General features: G+C 39.9%; 1 protein-coding gene across 2 annotated transcripts in view; it reads right to left on the reverse strand.

Moving 5' to 3' along the window:
* Positions 1 to 21,591, reverse strand: part of itga11a (integrin, alpha 11a) — a 110,831-nt gene that overhangs the window by 40,895 nt on the left and 48,345 nt on the right. For both annotated transcript variants that reach the window (XM_033625262.2, XM_033625189.2), the window contains exons 3-11: positions 11,166 to 11,278; positions 10,563 to 10,654; positions 10,214 to 10,328; positions 9,939 to 10,066; positions 8,454 to 8,602; positions 8,216 to 8,360; positions 7,517 to 7,682; positions 5,170 to 5,240; positions 523 to 667 (exon numbers count right to left, since the gene is read on the reverse strand). In XM_033625262.2, coding sequence (XP_033481153.1) covers positions 523 to 667; positions 5,170 to 5,240; positions 7,517 to 7,682; positions 8,216 to 8,360; positions 8,454 to 8,602; positions 9,939 to 10,066; positions 10,214 to 10,328; positions 10,563 to 10,654; positions 11,166 to 11,278 — 1,124 coding nt within the window. The remainder of the gene's footprint in view (positions 1 to 522; positions 668 to 5,169; positions 5,241 to 7,516; positions 7,683 to 8,215; positions 8,361 to 8,453; positions 8,603 to 9,938; positions 10,067 to 10,213; positions 10,329 to 10,562; positions 10,655 to 11,165; positions 11,279 to 21,591) is intronic.

Here is a 21,591-nt window from a genome sequence, read left to right on the forward strand (position 1 = left end):
TTCTATTTCGTTTTTTCCCACTAAAAATTCCACTTACTCCCCATATACTTTTCCACCTTCATCTCTCATCTTCATACCCCCTTTTTTTCCTCAGCTTTAACTTTCTCCCTGGCCGTCCAAAATTATGCTTCCACCTCATATTACTATTGAGTCTAGAATGGCGTCCATTGGCAGCCTGGTGGATAAGCTCAGAGACAAACCACTGATGGTAAAAGCAGAGGTCTGTGGTGGTGGAGTGAGATGGGGTTGGATATGATGGGAAGCACTGGAGCAATGGGTACACTTTATAGAGATGGGCTACAGCTAGGATAGTTAGTGTTAAACCACAGCTCTTTTTACCAGGACAAGAGGATGTAGATTAAAAAGGTGGTGGATGTGGGAGCAAATGTTATAAACAGTGTTCAAGCGTAGCCTTCATTATTAAAATAACAACACTGTATTTTCTCTCATTACAAACATATCCATCACAATCCAGTTCTGACTTTTCCGCTCAATTAAAAAGATTTCTGGGGTGTTACTCACCCAAGTAGGCACCGTGATTTTTGAGCTCTTCGGGGAACTCTTGTGTGTAGGAAGACTTGGGAGGAACCACTTTCCCCTGTCGTGTTTCCTTCAGCACTGCTCCGTTCCAGTCATAAGCCCCGACTGCACCCACCAGAATCCCGTCCTGCAGGGGAGGTGCGGTGTCGTTAATTGTCATACTTCAAACAGCAGAGTAACCGAGAATGATCTTGTTGTACTGCCTGTGCTGCAAGTACATGCAACATGGTAATTACTGCCCTATACGACCATGATACACTCATGGAACTTAAAGTGTGACCACCATTTTGGAGCACAGCCTGTGTGTTTGGCTCACCTTACTCTCAGTCAGATTAATGATGGTGTAACTCCACTTGTGGTGAAATGTAATCTTGGTAACACAAGGGAGGTCCTCACTACATTTCTGGATTAGCTTAAAAGAATATGAAGGAAATCTAATTTAATGTATCCCTCCTTCTCCCTGCCACAGTACATCAGATCATTTTAATGTAGATGTTGCTACAACAAGAACATGTTGAGGGATATAGAAACTGATGGTCCATCTTAAAGGAATACTTCACCCACAAAATGACCATCTGTAAATCAGTTAGTTATGCCAGCTTACCTTGAATTTGTAAGGAAAACTTACATGCCTCCATGGAAAACAGCGGACATATTGACTTATTGATGGATTTGAGATGAGTATCCGTTTACAAACTCTCACACAACTCATGCAGGATAATCCAAGTCTCATTTATCCAGACGTATGCTCAGTGCTTCCCAAACACACATGCATTTTCACTAAAACCTTAGAATTACAGTCTGGCTACGAAGAGCGCATAACTAAGCTTCACTTTCAGTTGAGTTTTAAATAGTAGGTTTTAGTAAAAATGCTAAATACTAAGCATACAACTGGATTAAAGAGACTTGGATTATGCTGCACGAGCTGTCTGAGAGTTTGTAAGTGGGTGTTATGACATAGTTTTGGTGTTGTTAAACTTGGTCCCCAATTAATCAATAAATGAATATGACTAACTGATTTAGAAATAGTCATTTTGTGGGTGAAGTATTCCGTCAAGGTTGTTCAATAACCAAAATTTTATTTAAGTGTCCCGTCTCCTCATCACCCATCCCCCATGGGTTTATTAAGACACCTTTGCAAGACATTAGAGAAGAGCTTCCATCCACAGGTGTAGATTTCAGGATGGATGCAGGGGACATATCCCCCAAGATGTGCATTATAGGCCCCCAATAAAATCATGACAAAATGAAAAATATTTACACCATAACTTGATGAAGAAAAGGCACAAGTTGCAGGAAATGTAAGTGTTTGACGCTCTAAGAACTCTAAAACTCCTCTGTTCATATGCTTCCCCTCCAATGTGGAAATGAATCCTATACCATTGCCTGCATCTGTCCAGGTTGACATCAACAATAATCGATTACATCTTGCTTATACAACATTTTCTTCCTGAACTCTCATACATTCACTAAATAAATTGCATATTTGAAGGTCTCTTTTTCAGACCACCATGAGTCAATCATCTCCGTCAACTCAATTCTTTTCCTTTAGGTCTCTAAAAGAACAGGAAGTTCCCACCACAGAGGGCAGTCAAAGACAAATTAATACAACTTTCTATTTCTCTCAGATTCCACTCCAGATAAATGTAACTATCTTCTTCAATAGCATGGATGGGCAACCTGTTGCTGTTTAGGCCCTCTCCAGTGGCTCCCTGTGGCTTTTTCATAAAATTATCTGGAAATGAATAATGGTTATTTTTCAACATTCAGATTTTCACTTGTCATTGCTGTAGGCCTGAAGTAATTACTGCATTCTACAACTGTAAAGACGTTTAGCCTGTACATGGAATTAAAAAATGTATGCGTCATACATCTGCAACCTTGTGCCTTTTCCTCTAAATTATGCTGAATTTCAGTTGTGGTGGCAAACTTGGAGTCTCTCTAGCAAGGCTGGCTATGGATTTCAAATCCAAATGGATGGACTAAAATAGAGGATTTAATAATTTGTGGACAGATTTGTTTGCTTTCACCACCAACACTGCAAAGTTAAAATGGTTAATAATCATAAATAGCCCACTGTAGAGTAGCCACCTTGTGGTACTGAATGCTCATTTTGACCTGTCCGAATGTGGATGGGCTAATTTAGACTTAATAGGCTGTTACATTTATTCAAATAAGTTTTGCTGCTCCAGACTACTTCAGTGTAAAGAAACTGTTTCGGACTGTTTTCTTTTTTTAATGGATTATGAAGAACATTAAAAAAAAAATCATATTTCATTTCACAGTTCTTTGGTTTATGACAGATCGTTTTTTCCCAGTTGTGTTCAGAATGAATGTGAATTATTTTCCCCCTTTGATAAACATGATCAATCTTCCCTAACTTAAAAAAAAATATCTAAATGGAAATTATTTAAATCATCTATCTATTCAATAATCAATGATCCACTTTCATCAATGCAAAGTGAAAACATCGATACATATCGTCATCAAGACACTCCTTTGTTTTGAAATTCCCATGGCATGTCTGTATCACCATTTCTATCCAAGTGACCTCCTTCCTAAACCACAGACTGTATCATAAAGAGGGACAACATGACAGCTCTCCCAAAATGAAGCCAAAACATCTTGATCGCTCGCTGGTGGCTGGCTGCAGTACAGGTCATAAACCCCGCCCCTTCTATGTTAGCACAGGGGATATGGGCCAAACTGAAACCTCAAAGGAGACGTCAAATAAATATTTCCCAAAGATGGTTTCTATCATTTTCGGTAGTTCTTATCATGTTGATGTATCGGACAAGTTCCTTATCGACAGTCCATTTGTTTTTTTCATATAGTTTAACTATTATTGCCTACTATTAAACTCATGGGAATCCAACCACGCATTTCCTGTTTTGCTAAAAATGGAGTAAATCTGTGAACAGGTTTTGCAACAAAGCAGTAAGTGAATGAAAACCTGAAGTGTGCTCATCCATACTGTATTTAAGACTTCATCTTTTAAGAAAGTAAAAAAACCTGCTGGTGGAACTAAATTCATGACAGCTACTTCACCTACAGTTGTAAAAGCTACTGTAGACAATTTTCACACATTCACAAACATCAGTGTTCAAAGTCTGTGTTGAAGTCCATTATTAAATCACTGCTAAATCTTGATCTGTGTGTATTTTAAATCGTCATCCAACAAAGGAAACAAACCAGCAAGTGCAATTAGCTGCAGACACAGGGAGGGCAAGAGGAGGGATTTTCTATCTTCCATGGTTCACCATACTTTGTATCACTGACACTGTAATTATAGGGTTCCTCTGCTTAATGAGCTCAGCTCTTTTTTTCTTGCTGTACACAATATGCCGACAACACATTTTCCAGTGTTTGAGCGAACGCTGGAAGGCCTGCGATTTCTTCCTGAAAGATGGAATTGTGTGCTCGCCACGCTCGCACTACGTCACTGACTCTGACAGCAGCTTTACGCCAATGTGGTCGTCTGTTTTGGTCAAAATGGTCTCCATGGCAAATGAACAAAACCCCAAAACAGTTCAACCTTATAAACCAGTGACCTATTTCTACTGCAGTTGCATGAACGGCCGTGAGCCTCGCTTTGGTTCGGATGTCTTTGTTGTAGCGGAGGGGGGGCAGAGTTATGGCTCTGCATAAACATAGAGGATATATACATTTTGAACCAGCTCAACAAACAAGTAATGTATATTCTGCAGAAATCAGTTTAGCAAATAAGATATAAACTGCACGAGAGCCTTGAAATTGTTTAGTTACAGTTGACCAAACAAACAGAAAATGCTATGTGTGCAGATGCATGCACCATCTATATGGACGGTATATGACATAAGCAGCCTTCAGAGTTGGCACACGTCACATTCAGCAAAACCATCTGGGCTCTCAGGGCTGTTTTCCTCCTTTAAAGCCCCGACATTCTTTCCAATAAGTTATCCTACTCTCAACACTCAGGTTGGTGTTGTCGAGCATCTCTGGAATCTGGACTTGCGGATAAAATTTCCAGCCATTCTTGCCACCCAGCTGCAAAATCTGCTATATATTTATTTTTCATCATAAATGGGATATATTTATTCCTCCCCTGACAAATCACACTGTGAAGGGGAATTGGAAAATCAAAGCAGTTGCATCAGCAAATGTCCGCACAGAGCCAGAAAGGGAGGGATGAAAATCAATAGATTGGTGTGAACAGCAGGTAGTCGAGGAGATGGGACTTATCTCCCTCTTCCAGCTGTGTCACCCTCAGTACCAGCACACCTGCAACTATTTCCTCTCAGATGCAATCAAACTGTGAAGTAAAAGGAAAAACAAACTATTCGGCAGCAAAACGGTCTCAATCTCGTCTCAGCGTCTCCCTAGTATGTTTCCCCGGGGAACAAGTGGTGTCTTATTACCCATCACTGCATGGCTGAAGTGGAAAAAGGCCTGTCTCTTCTGTCAGGGGCTCCTAAATCAGGATGGCCTAAACCTCTGGGGCCACACAGCAGGCACCTCAGGGGGGACTGGAAAGTGATAAATGGCAGGTTGTGGGGAGGGGTTATGATGCGCCAGAAATTGAGACAATGTGTGTTGTTCCACATGCTGACAGACGATATGAGGCGACGTGGTAGTAGAAGTCAGACTCACCTCCACGTTGTGTGCGGAAAATCCAGCCTGAGACATCTGGAGGCCAAACGCCGTCCCGTTCTTGCTGGTTCCTGTGTAAACAAGTCACTTTTACAGTTTGGAACCACTGCAGCAGCAAGGAAATTCAAGCTACCAACCACAATCAAAACCTTTGAAGAGCCAAAGCACTGGAGTCTCAATGTGGACTTTTCACTCATAAGAGACAGGCTTAGTCACAGCATTACCACTGCAATGAATGATTACTTTAATGACTGATTAACTTCTTAATCCCATTAATTGTATAGTCTATAAAATATCAGAAAATGGTTTTCTATGTAAAAATTGCCATTACAATTTCCCATGGCTTAAGGTGACATCTTCAAACTGCTTATTTTATCCATTTAAATGGGAAAATATTTAATTTACAATAACAGAAAACAGAGAAACGATAATCTTCTCATATAAGAAGCTGGAACCAGCCAGTGGTTGGCATTTTCATTTTACAACTAATCTAAAAGGTATATTCTGCAGGATTGTCGGATACTCTTTGCAAAAACGCTCACCTGCAAAAGTAAATGTAAAAGCCAACCTTGATCAGCTCCATTGACACTCCTCATTACATCCTGCTAAAAAGTACTATTTGCGCCAGGTTTAGGGGCAGGACCAAACCATTTCATGAAAATACACGAGGAAAGGGGCGATACAGAGGCTCTCTGGATGTTGGATACTTTTTTTCCGAAAAAGAAAAACCTTTAGTATTAGTAAGCACATTCTAAATTAAGTCTTCTGTTAGTGATGATAAGTTCATCATTTTCTATTGGAAAAAAAAAAAAAAAATAAATCGTAACGTTCTAATATTGTCAGTGAGGGGTCCTTAGAATCATCCTCACTTTTCTCCCCCATATGGCGCCATTGACCAAAGGTCACGGAAGTTGTCAGAAAACATATATTTGCACACCACACCACAAGCTCATGAGTATTTAGTATGAACACACTATTTACATTGTTTTTGTTTGTTTCTTTCTTCGAAGATTTACTTTCGTTTGGCATATCGTCTCGTCATATTTGCGTTTTTTTCAGTGCTGTGTCTCTGCTTACAGTATGACACCTGGTCACTAACTTTTTACAAAGCCCCGATCTCACCTGAGCACTGTGGAGGTACATTCTCATAAACATCACGCAATTAAATAAGATGGCCGAGTGAGTCTCTGCAGAAAAAAACACTGCCACACACTAAGAGATGGTCATGAGTGATGATTCAGAGGGATTACTTCTGTATGAGTCTGTACTTTTGCATAGTAAATCTTTAATAACATATACTTAATTTGTTGTACAGCTTTCTGTCAAACTGTCTGATCCATTAACTGATTAGTGACCACTATGGATTTTTGACTTTATCTAAGGGCTATCCAAGTTCACTGTATGTAAGTTTGTGCTGATCTACAGAGAACCACCATGTCCTTTGATTAAAGATAAAAAAAATAATCACCAAATGTGAAATTAGAGTATTTTCATGCAAATGTAGTGGAGCATTACTGATTGGTTTCTATGCTGCTCAGTCCTAAGAACTTAAGTCGTTGTTTAAAGGCGACCTATTATACTATTCTTTATTTTGTCATAGTATTACAATAATGAATGTTCATGCTAAACATGGCCAAAGATTTAAATAACGAGGTTAATGTATGTAGACATTATCCTTGTGAGCAAAAACCTCAGGCTTCGGACTGTTCAGAATACTCCTAACGGTCCTCACAGTGTTTTCTCCAAAGCTTGTGAATGATTTCTTTATATAGTCATGTGCTCCAGGCACATTTACATTATGTAGCCTACACTGCTACATGTAGCTACATGCTAACGTCAAGGAAAAATGTAAACATGGTTGCTGATGTAGTAAACTTCTCCCCAATTTCAGATCATTTTCCTGCTGGAACGTGGTTGTGAAGATTTTGGTTTAGAGGCTTTTATTGGTGGTTTGTCACCTTAATAAGTGCCGCTGTACTCTTTTACAGCCATTCCCCGGCTGCAATGATGGACCAGAAGTGCAGAAATTTGGAAAACATGGAAACACTGACCAATTAGAGGAGACTGGGTTTTCTTGAGTGGGGGGCTGAAAGAGACAGGCGCTAAAACGGTGTGTTTTAAACAGAGGGTGGATACAGGTGTTCCAGCACAGACAATATGAGGAAAATAAAGCGTAAACCAAATATAGTAGAAAACTAAATTCAAGTATGAACCTGAAAATGAGCATAATAGGTCCACTTTGAGAGCAATGCAACTCTATTTTCTTAATGCGCTTTTTTGTGAGTTGCTTTGGACTAAAGCATCTACCAAATGAATGTAATGTAGTTCAAATAAATTCCTTGCAAACCTTCCAAACTGAAGATTCGTTCTCCAAGTGCGTCCACAATATCCTTCAGCGCCGACTCGTCTGTCACATTAAAGAAGTGTTTGTCATCTGGGTCGCTGGCAATGTACTTGATTTCATTTAGGAAAGCTTCTGGGTTGATTCCTCTGCGGTTATAGTAGCCAAGGACCTGTGAAGATAAGATTAAACAGTCTGTCAGTGTGTGCATGAAGTACCTGAGTGTCGACCAACTGGATTAATCTGTCACATTTAAAAGCCCTTTAATAGGTTAAAATTAGCACTATCTGACACGGTTTCAAAGGATTAAAGGTTTTCTACACCAATGCCAATGCTGTCACCAATTCCAGTTGGTCTTCAACCAAATGACTTCAGAGTTTTTGCTCGGATGCCCAGCAAAGCCGCAGAATGGAATCGAGTGTGCCATTAGCTGCACCAGCAGTGGCAAAAACCAAAGAGGCATGTGGTTTGGAGGAGATCATTTACACCTTTAACGGCACTTCCACTGAGCTTACAGTATCTGGAGCTCTCTGTGGGCCATGAGTGTTTTTGGCTCCGCTCTGGACTGATCTCCATGAGGTCACCTCATTAATGTTTATGGCGTTTTAAAGCCGCACTGGAAATTTATTAGCTATCAGAAAACTAAGTCAAAAATCACAGTGTAATACATCTAACCCAGGTAAATAATAGCTTTAGCAGACTCACAGCAATGGCATAACGCGTGATGCCGTCGCTCTCACTGTCCTCAATGGCTTGCTGGAGATCTGGGCTGTCATGTGACTCTCCGTCAGTTATCACAATCATCACCTTCTTGGCACCGCGGCGACCTCCTTGTTTGAAAGCCTGTGAGCTGTGAGAACATGTTTGATATGTTGAGTAAAATAAATCACAGAACAGAGAAGTACTGTCGTGCTGCTCATCTGTACAAATGGAGATACTGTACCGTGCTATGTTGATGCCGAGAGCTGTGTTGGTCTCCTCTCCACCTCTTTGGTCGATACTGCGTGCTCTCTTCACCACTTCCTCAACAGACTTGTAGTCACTGAGTTTGAATTCATGCACCACCTTCTCACCGTACTGAACGACTCCAACCTGTCCAGAGAAACACAACTACAATCATCCTTCAAAATTCAGTTCTGTCTTCTTGCAGCCAAACACAGTGATGATAAGATATAAAATTTACCACCACAGTAGGCTAAAAAAACAAACATGAACATATCACAAGCACTACTAGAAAAGTGCATCCAGTTGAGTGCAGTTCTTCGCCGGAGCTGATCGCAGCCAGTCTGGACAATTCTGTTCCAGCAGACACACTGTGGCGTTTCAAAAGCCTCCCAGAAGCAAATAAAATATGCGCCTTGTCTTTTTTTGACAGAGCTGCAGCGCTTTGCACAGAGCAGATCGAGTTCTCCTGCAAATATATGTGAAATATAGATACAATATAATCATGGGGAAGTAAATTTTGCTAACTAAAACAACCACAAATCTTTGATCCATATTGTTCATAACAGTATTAACTTTGGCCACAGCACAACAAAGTAGGAAATTAGAACAATAAACACAATTAAAACAGACAAAGAAAGAGGAAACTATTTCACTACATAGCCTACTTACTTACTTAGGGTAGAAGCACAAATATCAGGGGGAAATTACCAAATTAATACAATTAAGCAGGCAACATGTTCCACTTCTAAAACACTCTGTGTCATATGACAATGTGCAGCAGATGGAACAAAGTGGGGTTGAAGCCATGGCAGCCAAAACGCAATGTGGCTGCACCTGGTAAAATTGTCCCTCCCAGCTCCCTTACAGTCAAGATGGCGGACAAGCTAACAAAAACGGGAACAAATTTGTCTCATATCATGCCTAACTTTAGTGGATCGTAACTAGCAAAGATGGAAAATGAATCAGCAGATTCTCTGGCTCAAAATGAGACCAAAATTTTCTATGGATGTCAGTTTTTGAGCTATGATGTAAGCCAAAATGTCGCCTGCAACATACTAGGTAAGGCCTAATTAATTTCAGCTGAGTCAATGTCCAGAAAATCTGCAGCCCGTAAGAGGAGTGAATCAGCAGTCAGTGATGGTGTAAGACAATAAAACAGGTTTCTCAACAAATATGAATCACCGCAACCATGAGAGGTCCTTGAGCATACAGTGATACATGTGCACACAAGATATTAGGCTGACTGCTTCAGTAGTTAGCTAGATTGGCCAGGGACGGACGAATTCACACATACAGACACACATGACCAAACACATGATCCCTTCCAAGCTTACGCCTCATAGAGATAATAAACCTGAAAGAGAATATGCAAGAACAAAAAAAATACTTTTGTACAGATTAAGTCCAGTATTTGAATTCATCCAACAAGGAACATTACCAATATATCTCATCTTCCTTAAGTGCTTCTTCCTTTCTTACACACCTGTATTTGTCCTGGTCCAATATAGAACTTCTGCAGAATGTTGATGAGAAAAGCCTGCACTTCATACCAGGGGTAGATGGAGTTTGAGCCATCCAGAACGATCACTATGTCCATATAGGTCTCACATCCTGAAAAACATTTAAAGATGAGACTTAATCACGAGAGCACGCACACACACAGAAAACAGATGTTCATAAATGAGGAAATAATCCCCTGCTGTGACTAAGAACTGGCCATGAATGTTTGTCAAACAGGAAAGATACTTTACGGCTTACTCTGAAAGGCGGGTGCGATCGTTCTAGAGAACTTGAAGCTCGCATTGACTCTGGAGCATATGCCAGTGCTGTAGTAAGAGCTGCCACACTCATAGGACCAGAGCGGCCCACAGGCCTGAAACATAAAAGAAAGCATTTATACAAGCAACATCATTGACCTCAGCACATTAGAGAAGGTTAGGTTCATGCTCTCAGGGAACTTCCGTAGGGAGAGCTGCACCGTGTAATCAAAAGACAATCTTGTGGGATTTTCTTTCCATTTGACCATTGCTATTTTATTAAATGTGTTCTTACTTACTCGAAAGGTTCTGCAGCAACAGACCATTTAATGTATGGGCTTTAAACTCACCACAAAGCTGTTGTCTTTAGGGTTCGACATGAGCGTCATTCCCAGCCTCATCTTGTCCTTTCGCTCTGACACGTTGGTCAGAGATATCCTTCCTTGAGAGAAAATAGATCTCATTGAGAGGATCTTGGATGCACAGACTCACGTGATAGACATAAACACATGCACCATCCTTCAGAGACCAAACAGGAGTTCCACCATCTGGGACTTTGGTTTGTTATTGCTGTCTGGGCAGCCCAAGCAGCGTCTACATCCTCAGACCTAAACGTTTACTTGACAAAACTTCCTGTGCCTTCCTAACCAGCACAACACATGTGCAACTGGTATGAAGAGGCATGTGGTTGGATGTGTGGTATAACACACATGTGGAAATGTACATAAACCAGTTTTAAAAAAACAGTAAAATGTGGAATGACTGGTATGGTACCCACACTCCTGTCTCACACATGCCATCATGATGGTTACTCAGACACAGACACATAAACACCAATACAATGCATACATTTATCCAAACGTTGTTAACTCATGGTTGTCACTGTTACTGTGTACAGTAGTGTATCTTGCATCTGTCTGATAAATAAAGAGTGGTGTTTTGTGATACTTTACCTAAGTTGAGCTTGGAGCAACTGTTGCCATTGGTCCGTCTGCTCATTGAACATTTATAAACATCTCCTGTCTGGTAAGGGCCGTTCATTTCATATGGTGCGCCCACTAATAACCTGCAAAGACACAAAAGCCAATAGTTAGCATCACTTACAGCCTGGTATCAATATTAGAGGAATACCTAATCCCCTAAATGACCATTTGTATGTGTAACTAACCATTTAAAACACCAAAATCACACATTAATACAAGTTAACAACAGGTCAAGGTAGCGGTAGACCGGCAGCTCCCGTACTCAACAAAGTAGAGTTACAAATTTTTGTCAATGGAGTCTGGCTTTGAAGAGAGCATATATAAGTTTCACTTACAGTTCAGTTCCCTGTCAGAAAGGGTTGTCTGTTTGGGTGGTACCGAGCATATGACTGGATAAATGAGACTTGGATTGTACAGCATAAATTGTGTGAGAGTTTGTAAACAGATGTTTTACATTTGTTGGTAAACACGGATCTATGTGTTTAATTAAGCAAGATTTTTTTCCAGCTTTGGCTTCTCTGTTCACAAAAGGGAGGAGAGAAAAAAGTTTTCTTCGCAAATTCAACATCACACAGGGTCAGTGATTGATATACAATGGTAATTTTGGGGGTGTGAAGTGTTTCTTTAAAGTGTGCGTAACACATTGTCTCAGCTATTATTTAATGTCTGTAAAGACTTATGTAGTGATAACAAAGCAAGATAGACAACAAGATTTGGTCTATGTCAGAGTAAGTCTTTGTCTGGTATCTAATCATCTGAGGGAATATAACTCACTGTTAATATCGCTGACTGACATAAAAGACATGGGCAGACCTATAGATTTGAAGCCTTTATTTATCAAAGGACGTTAACTCTTAGTGTAATCGTGTTCAGCAGCACTAGCTGTATGCACAGTCTCACACAGTAGCTGGCAGTACAACCGGGCATCTCCTCAAGATACAACCAAATTTCCATTGGTCATTCTCATTAAAATTAGACCCTTTTACCACAAAATGAGTACATGAACATGGGTTTTTAAATACAGGAAAACCCGCTAAAAAAGACAGAACCCTTTCCCATTGCCAGTAGACTGGAGCTGTACACAACTCTGCAGCAGGCAAGCTTTTTTTTTCTTCTTTCTGGTGTGTCACGTTGGACATCACAGAATGGCTGGAAAACAGGTAGAAATGGTAGCTGGTGAGACGGTGGTTACTTCTTTTTTTGAATATCTGTAACTTATTCAGCCTCTGTCTGAAACTCTGTGCCGACTAAAATTTGAAGGATGTTCGAGTGCTGCTCAAATGCAGAAAGGTCAATATTTTCTGATGGTCTGCCATTGCATAGTGTCGGCAAAAGGACTGGAAAATGCTCTGCATACCTGAATATGTGACAGGTGCATCAGAGGAAAAGACTCCAGCACACTGTCTCACGATTACTGATGGAATATTTATATACAGTGTTTAGGTCTGTTCAACTGTAATCAGGTATATGAGCTGACACAGGGCAACTGATGACAGGTCAAAGGTCAAACATACGAGAGATGTAGAGAACCACAGATGTGAGCCTCAAGGTGGCACAAAAGGCAAACTCAGAGCAATGCAATAGTTGTTTAAACTATAGGTTTTAACTAAAGAACGAAAATTTAAATGCAAAATGTGAGGTGATAGTTGTATTTGAATGATACTTGTAGGTGATAAGTGTCTGTTGGATTTAGTGCCTTGCTCAAGGATAGCTTTACAGTGGATTTAGAGGGAGGGGTATCAGTTATTTACTTTTGACATCAAGATGAAAAACTGACTTCTGCTCCATTCTCTTAAACTGCAATGTCCCAACAATCACTGCTGAAATAATTTCCCTTCTCATTTAATTCCATCAGGGCTTTCCAGAGAATCAAGTTCAGTCAGAGGAATTTTGTCATCATGGACCACCACAGGATTTAGATTTCCTCAAAGAGCTGCGTGTTGGAGCGCTGGACATTCCTCTCACATGATGTAGTGTTTGTGAGGACTCAGTCCTGCACTTGACATCACAGTGGGTTTCCTGTGCGGGGTCAGTGTGGTCTTATAAATGTCACTGAAAGGTTTTAGCTGACTTGATGTGACGGAGAAAATAAAGTCTCCTGGCGTGTTTACCTCAGGACTGATGGAGGGCATAAAGACCTTAAAGGGAGCCATAATTCACATGTACGTCAGAGATAAGAACTCTTTTGTATTACAATCAGGATTATGTGAGGGGTCTTCGTTTTTATGTTGTTCATGAGCCCCTTTCCTATGTTCTATCATTGTGTGATAGATAGTTAAGTTTTTTGGATCTTGTTGGAAACAAAAAGGGGTTAAAGCTGTCATTATTTTTAGTTTGGTCAACTCAGTGTTCACCACAGCTTTATCACTGGCGGGTTAGGTTTTCACTGATTGTAGGTCAGCTCTCATAGTGGCTAAATCATTCCCCAATGCCTGGGGGCAAAATATCCGCTACGTCTTGTCTTAAGAAGGCTAAAAATTCCAGCTTCAATGCCTCCGTGTCGATAACTTGCAGCTCTTCCGTCATTGAGGTTAAGTGGTGGGGTGGAGATGAGGCACCTGTAGTCGTGGTCATTACCTGTGTAAAAGACTTCTGTGGTTGGGCTACTGAATGAGTTCTGATGTTTTTACTGGCCATGATAACTCATTCAGGTGATCAAATAGCCAGTGCAAAACACACTGGGATGTCTGTCATTAAAAACAAGATTCAAAAAGCACAGATGGATAACAATTTTAATCGGAATCTACAGGAGACTGAATATACGTCCTAATCCATAGGTTGCTCAGTGACTCTCCTTAGTCCTTTAAGGCCCGAACATACTCGGGCGAAACGTACGCGGAACGGACTCCGCAGAGGTCCACGCGGACTCAAAGCGGACGTCCGCAAGCCCTGTGCGCACAAAGCTCAGATTTTACGACGGCGCGGGCTCCGCTCCGCGCACCAGTCACTGCTCGGCATGTATTTTTCACATCGCGGGGATTTTTCATGGACATTTTTACAGGAAACTACAACGCGGAAGTGTGCTCGACTATGAAAGCCCGAATGACTGCGGACATTCCTCGCGGAGTCTGCTCCGCTTATAGTACACCCGAGTATGTTCCAGTGGTTGGTGGTAATGCCTTACTTTTACTCCAATACATGTACTTGAGTATTTTTTTTTTATATTACTTCTAAAAGTAGCTTTTTTTCCAGAATACTTTTTACTCATACATAAGTACATTTGTTATAAGATACATGAAACTATTGAAACTTAAGAACTTATGTATTAATTAATTAAAATTATTAATTATTATTAAATTATGTATTATGTTTTAATTATGTATAGAGCAAAATGCAGAGTGTTACCAGAACATTTGCAAAAGTTGTTTTTTTTCAGAGGACGACGAGCATAGAAGAAATTTTGCTTTAAGCACCAGTTTGCACGGACTACATTAAAACAGATGTGCATTTCAGTGGTGGGTGTGTGGAATTCTTTACAGAATGATTTAAAGGGTTGTTTTTCGGTTTAAGAAAATGTATAAAGAAATACCAATTGGACTATATGGAGTTGTCGTGTAGAAGCTGTGCCCTTGTTGAAGGGGACATTGTGTATGGCTTCTGATTCTTCTGTTTATTTATTTATTTCTCTATGTTCCTTCTGAAGATACTGTAAGTATTGGTTATTCACTGTAACTGACAAACCATCTATTTCGTATGATTATTTGTGTTTTGGAATGTGTATTGAAAAAATGTTTTAATGTTCAGCAAACACAGAGAATGGGTGACATATGTCATGTAACATACTACATTACATATTTTTAAAAAAAAAAAAAGACTTTGGGTTTAATGTGGGACACAAACAGCGGTGTCCTGGGTGAAAGCACTCACTATATAAAGTTAGACGACTCATCTCCACTTCATCCGACTGTACAAAACTGAAGCTGAAAATATGTCGGATATGACCGTCCCATTGTGTGCTGGTGACATCATCTGGAGCCAGAGTTTGCACAATGGTGATCGCTGTGGTATTGAGTTTCTACCCATACACCAATCAGACCTGCTCACAAGCAGAATCACAGCTCTGATTAACGATGTCACGCTCCGTTATTATAGCATCATATAACTATTTAACTATTAGCTAACTATGACCAAACTTAGCAGAAAAACAAACACTTGAACTCACATCAGAGTTACCCGCAGTGACAGACACAATCTATGGGAAAATTTTATTTGGCATAAACTTTACTGGTTCTGGATCTGGCAGTTTAATATCAATAAATGTACACTTTACATCAGTTACTACCTGTTGAGGACCTGTTTAAATGTAAAACATTGATGTAATAAATTGCATCTAATGACATTACACACAACTTGAGTCGCCTTTTTTTTTTTTTTTTTTACAAGATACTTATTTTGACTCTTACTCCAGTAGTTAAGAGTATTTTTACTTCTACTTAAGCCAATATAATTATAAAGTAACAGTACTTTTACTTGAATAGGCTACTATTTTGTTTAGTCTACCACCCTCTGAGGGTTTCACATTATATCTTGTGATGTGTGTCTGTTTATCACGTGATATCTTTAGATTAAATGCCTCACTACTCTTACATCTCAGCACTGTCAAAGTCACAAGGCTTGACGTCCAAACGCCTGAGGTTTTAACATATGTTAACAGATAACATGACACCGCAAGACCGCCCTCAGCTGTCTCACTTGATGGGGAACTTTCCATATTGCACTGCAGTTCATACAGTCCAACCTATATACAGTACACAGTATCAAACCCGCATTGTCTGAAGATACAACAGTAACATTGCAGTAATAACACAGATCTCCAGCTGTATTGTTTAATCTCTTCAATATGTAAGACCTGAAATAGTTAACTAAAGAAATATGAGGAACAATGGAGTAAACTGGCCTCATAATGCTTTATACAAACATGGAGAAAGCAGCAATAAATTCTGTAATTCAGTGCTACATTTAAACTTTAAAAGGCAGAGAATGGGTGAATGAGAGGGAAATTGTAAAACACTTTGGCTAAAAGTGCTACATTAATGCAGCTATTCATCATTTAAAGTGTACTGTCACTTCTTGCTCCAAGTTTCCAATCAGATTTTATGATAATGCTGACATGATGACTGACTGAAGAAGTACACTGAACACAGTGCTGAGGAATCATGGGGCTTAAGCATGTGTTTAAGTGGCACAAGGAACTGAGTATAGCATCCCAAATTGGAACTGTTTCCCAAGTATTTTTTTTATATGTTTGTTTGTTTGAAATAAGAATTTCTGAAGCATTTTCACTTTTTTTCTTATTCTTAACATTGCCTAATTTAGGCACCCAAAGAAGTTGTATCCTAAACTAATCACATTCCTGGAAAAGCTTCAGTAAATACAGCAGTTCAACAAGGAATTTAAACAACTGTTGAATCCAAGTGGAAATCACAGGGAGAGCAGTGGGCAAAGGAGCAACTCCCAGTTCAGTGGTGGTGCCCCAAAGGAAAGACACTCGACACCGCTTTATAGCAATAACAGACTGCGGCCAACCTCCTGCATGGACTTCTAGGTCAAAGTCTTACAATTTAAGAAAGACAGATCTTCAACTTAAGGTTTTCTAGGTCAGGCTGAAAGCTTCTCCAAATTCCCAGGAAACACTTTAGTCATAGTTAGTAGGAAAGGCGTTTACTCAGAACCTCCCTCAGTAGAGCGTGAGATTCATATGACATAATATGACATGCATGATTTCAGCAGAAATCAAATGTGTCCTTGGGGTTGTACTGTAGTAAGTACACATTTCATTAATAAAACTGTTGTAGCATTTTGTATTTGATATAATTTCTTAATTTGTTGCAGAACAAATTCCTTCAGATACAAAGACTGTATTCATCACAGCAACCACCATTTAATTAATCAGGGCAGAACAACAACAACAGATCAGAGTTGATAGTCAGTCAGAGGAGAGGGCTTGTTTTTTCTGCAAAACAGTTATGCTTCTTCCAAAATATGTTTTCTTTCTTCAAGTTAGTCCCAAGAGCACAGCTTGAAAAGGCATTTAGACTTTGCACTCAACAAAAACTTTAAACTGATTCAGCTCAAATGTCAAATGGATTCATCTGCTTGTGCTATAAAAGCTAAAATCATGCAGTGTACTGTAGAACATATCTGTTCATTTGAATTAGGACACCCGGTTAAGTTTTGTCATTGCCCCTGCCTTTTTATAATACTGCATTGTCTGTTTGAAACATGCCTGTTTGGAACAGGGCCATTGCTTGACCTCTAATATTACTGCTTGCATATTTCTTGAGAGCCGCTCATCCAAACAATGTCACAATCAACACTACGCTTCTTCCGAGTCCTGAGCAATACACCTGCCACGGCATAGTTGTCTCTCCTAACAAGGCTAGAGTATACACATAATTTGCTCACAGCTAGCTATTTGGATCCAGGATATTTCAGGGAACAAAAGTGTTTATTCATTCAAAAGTTAAGAACACTTCTGTATATAAAGTGCATAAAAAATTAAAATTTGAACACCATTACTACATGTTTTTTAATGTATGTATGTACTTATATTTATTTACTTTTTTCTTTCTTCTATCCATTATGTTTTATTTGTTGACCTGGGTAAGCTGTTACACTTCATCACCACACTGACTGCAGCCTTGCAGGGTTTAATAAAGTACTGATGAAAATTGAATCTACATTTCTATGAGAACTGGGTACACTCCTGCTGAGGAAGACTGTGTGATATAATAAAGCCCCAGAACAGAAGTGGTGAGATTGTTTAAGTTCTGTTTCCAAAGTCAAGAATGAACTTTCAGTCTTGAGTTTTTTGTTGCCATGTGGCATGACGTCTTTATTAGTGAGTCTCTTTGGGGGCAGCTGTGCATGTGATGTGTAGTCAAAACATACACACTGAAAATTTAGTTATGATTTGACATTTTACAGCAGCAAATGAGGACAAGAGGAAATGTTGTTCAAACAGGCCATCACTGCACATCAAAGAGGGACTCATATGGAAGTAAGCTTCAATGTTATTGCACCTGAAGCCAACTTTTTAAAGTCCCACAGACTCTGGAAGTCATTTTCACCACAGTGGCTCCGACAGGGCTCATATTTTCGAAGCTATTAATAATCATGATTATTACTTCAGTTATTGCTGTCCGTTGGCAAGAGGAGGCACTGAAGCACAAGTTCAGGTCAGGATACAGCCACCTTGATGAAAAGGGACCATTGTTGCCTTCAACTTGGATGCCTGCCTGGGGGCCTCCTGAATTTCACCAGAAGCTGTTCAAACAATCATGTTCCAGAGCTCATTAGGGTCGAATGCTAGCCCCGGTGCATCATCACTGCAGGAATGGTAATGACACTGAAAGAAATAACTTGACCCACAATGAATGCGCAGACATTTTCTACCATGGTTACCAGGGGATACAGGATTTTGGGGTTTTGAGGAAGCGCCATCTCCGAGCCCAGGCTGTTATTAATGTGGTAATGTTTTTCATATTTGGAAGGAAGAGATGTATACGCTGTGAAACCACATCCCTGCCCCAAACATGAGCGTGCTACTCCGATGTCACGCTTGCTCATCACATTCCATTTATCTGCATTAACAGGATATGTGTTCTTCTGTTAATGCTGCCTCATAAATCGGAGGAATTGTAATGGTCACATAATCATTTTCCAAAGACATTCATTTGGTGTGTCTACTTTACTTGAGAGCATTGACCAGAGAGTGACAGAGTGACTTATGAGGAAGCACATGCTTGTTGCCTCAATACATTGTCCCATAAAGCATGTTGGTCTCTTTTGGCTCGAACAATGAGTTGCCTGTGTTTCATGCTAGGATAAATTTGTAGCAATGCTAGCGACGTGGCTCTAAGAAAGGCAGCACTGGTTGGTCAGTCCATGATTTTCCCCCAGACTGAAATATTTCAACAGCTGTTAGAAGTATTCAATAAAATTTGCAAAAACATTTATGGTCTCCACAGGATGAATCCCGCTGACTTTGGTGGTCCACTGCCTTTTCCTCCAGCATCCCCAAGTCAAAGTTTTCACTTATCCAGTAAACCCTGGGTCCTCAACAGGCCCTAAGAGTCACTGCAAGGGGGGCGCCAAATTAATGCTTACTAATTGGGGGCATCGGTGGCTTAGTGGATAGAGCAGGCGCCCCATGTACAAGGCTGTTCAAGTCCAGCCTGTGGCCCTTTTTTGCATGTCATCCCCTCTCTCTCCCCCTTTCACACCATTACCTGTCCAGTAAAGGCAAATGCCCAGAAAAATATCTTTAAAAAAAAAGAAAAGAAAAAGTTTACTAATTGAATTTAAATTTAATTATTTTTCCAAAGATTTAAATATGTCTGAAAATACCCATTAACCACCAAAATATTATTAGCAAAGACAATTCCTCCCTTTCATTAAAGGGGAAAAACCCCAAACAAACAAACAAAAAAAAAACAAAACATCTGTAATTTAGGGTACACAACATTAATAATTGGCTAACCATTATCCTTGAGTCCTTGTGCAATCATGTGAGCCAGCTAAAGCTAAATCACTGTGCTACACTTATCCACAACAGTAAGGGCTAACATTTACATACTATTGAAATATGTTGGACAATTAAATGTATTATTATTCCAATTGTACTGACATTCTTGTGAGCAACATTATAGGGTTTTGTAACATCTCAAACCAGAGATACTCACACACTGTTTCCCTCAGAAAACACTGACAAAAGTGCAGAGGATGAAGCTAATGCACCTAGCCATGCTACAACTGCTGCTGACTTAGCAGCTACAGGCAAGTTAAACAAGAGATGATCCAAAGATATTCTGAGAATTACCTAAAATGCAAAAATAATGTATACATTATACAGTATGTAGTAGGAATCCCTGCTCTGTCTCTTTGAGCTCAGGGGTTCTTGGCCTGAAAAAGTTAAGAGACCCCTGCAGTTAACAATCTCACTATCTACAGTACAGCAGTGGTTCCCAACAGGTCCAGCCATGGAATCCAAATTTGTCCTTAGTCATTAGCTCAACGTCCCACAGTTTAATACATTAAGCGTCATACTTGCATTTGGCCATGTCATTGGACTAGTTTGCTGTCTTTGTCAAGTAGTTGGTAAGTCACTCACTCTACAGTGGAATACGGCACTTCATAATAAAAGCTCTTTGCTGGGAGTTACTGTACTTAAAAATAAAGTGTGTTTTTTTTTTTTTTTTTTTTTTTGGTGAGTCACTTGTGGTCCATTCAGAATGGGCCTGTGACCCACTTTTGGACCATGACACACCAGCTGGGAACCACTGATCTACAGGATGCCCCTGTGGCTTAGGGATACAGAATAGATTCTTTCTACTGTCCGTAATAAAGGCTTAAAAATCCCCATAAAACCTCAAAAAGTATTTAAAGTATATCTCAACATCTACATGGATTGCCACATTTTTTTTTGTTCAGATATTTTTGGTTCCCAGAGGATGAATCATTTGGCAATCCCATGACTTCTCGTTTAGCATCATCATTTTGTTGACATGTGACTCAAAAACTATTAGATGCTTCACTCCAAAATTTGGCACAAGCAATCACGTTGCCTTAGGGATGAACTGTAATAACTTTCTTAGTTGCTTAACTTGGATTCTCTAGCACCATCATCAGGTCAAAATGTGAAACTTACGTTTGTGTCCAAGTACCTGCAAAACCAATGGTATTCCCATCTAGGTCAGTTGCATTTCGAATGTAATGAACATGTAAAAAACATGCTAAGCTAAGACAGGGAAGATGGTAAACATTATCTGCTCATAAAATCTGTGAACACTGTCAATGTGAGCATGTTAGAATGCTGACATTAGCACAATGTTGTGCCACAGAGTCCTGTTTTCACTGAATTAAATGTAACGGGTATCCTCTAACTTAAACTGTGTAAAATACTTCAAACTGATGACATAGGCATTACAATCACATGACAGTGAGTGTTTTGTCTAAACTCAAATTCAATGGATCCAATTCTGTTTTCCTACTGAGCTCAGGATGTGTAAAAACACTTTTCTTTGCAGCTTTGAAAACGAGCTAAATAAAGGGAACTCTATTTAAGGTCAGTGCTGAAAGACTTCACAGACTCCCTGTAGTTTTTTGGTGGTGTGCAACTCGTAACTGAGCTAAAGAGTAAAGGTCAGGTCTCCATTGAGGAGACCTGGTACAACTGTAGAAAAATAAACAGTGGGAATAGCAAGTGGGAGGCTTCTGTGGTGCGTGGCTCAAGTATGCAGGTCAGTGTATCCCATCAGGTTTAAACACCCAAGCTCTTCACCAATTGGAGGTGAAGTGGCCTCTTCTCAACTCCCCAAAGAGCGCCTGCTCTGGCAGAGTGTTTAGAGCACCATAATGCTCAGTAGACATGTGAGGAAATGACACATTCTTGACC

Source organism: Epinephelus lanceolatus, chromosome 2, assembly GCF_041903045.1.
Source record: "Epinephelus lanceolatus isolate andai-2023 chromosome 2, ASM4190304v1, whole genome shotgun sequence".
Taxonomy (NCBI): Eukaryota; Metazoa; Chordata; class Actinopteri; order Perciformes; family Serranidae; genus Epinephelus; species Epinephelus lanceolatus.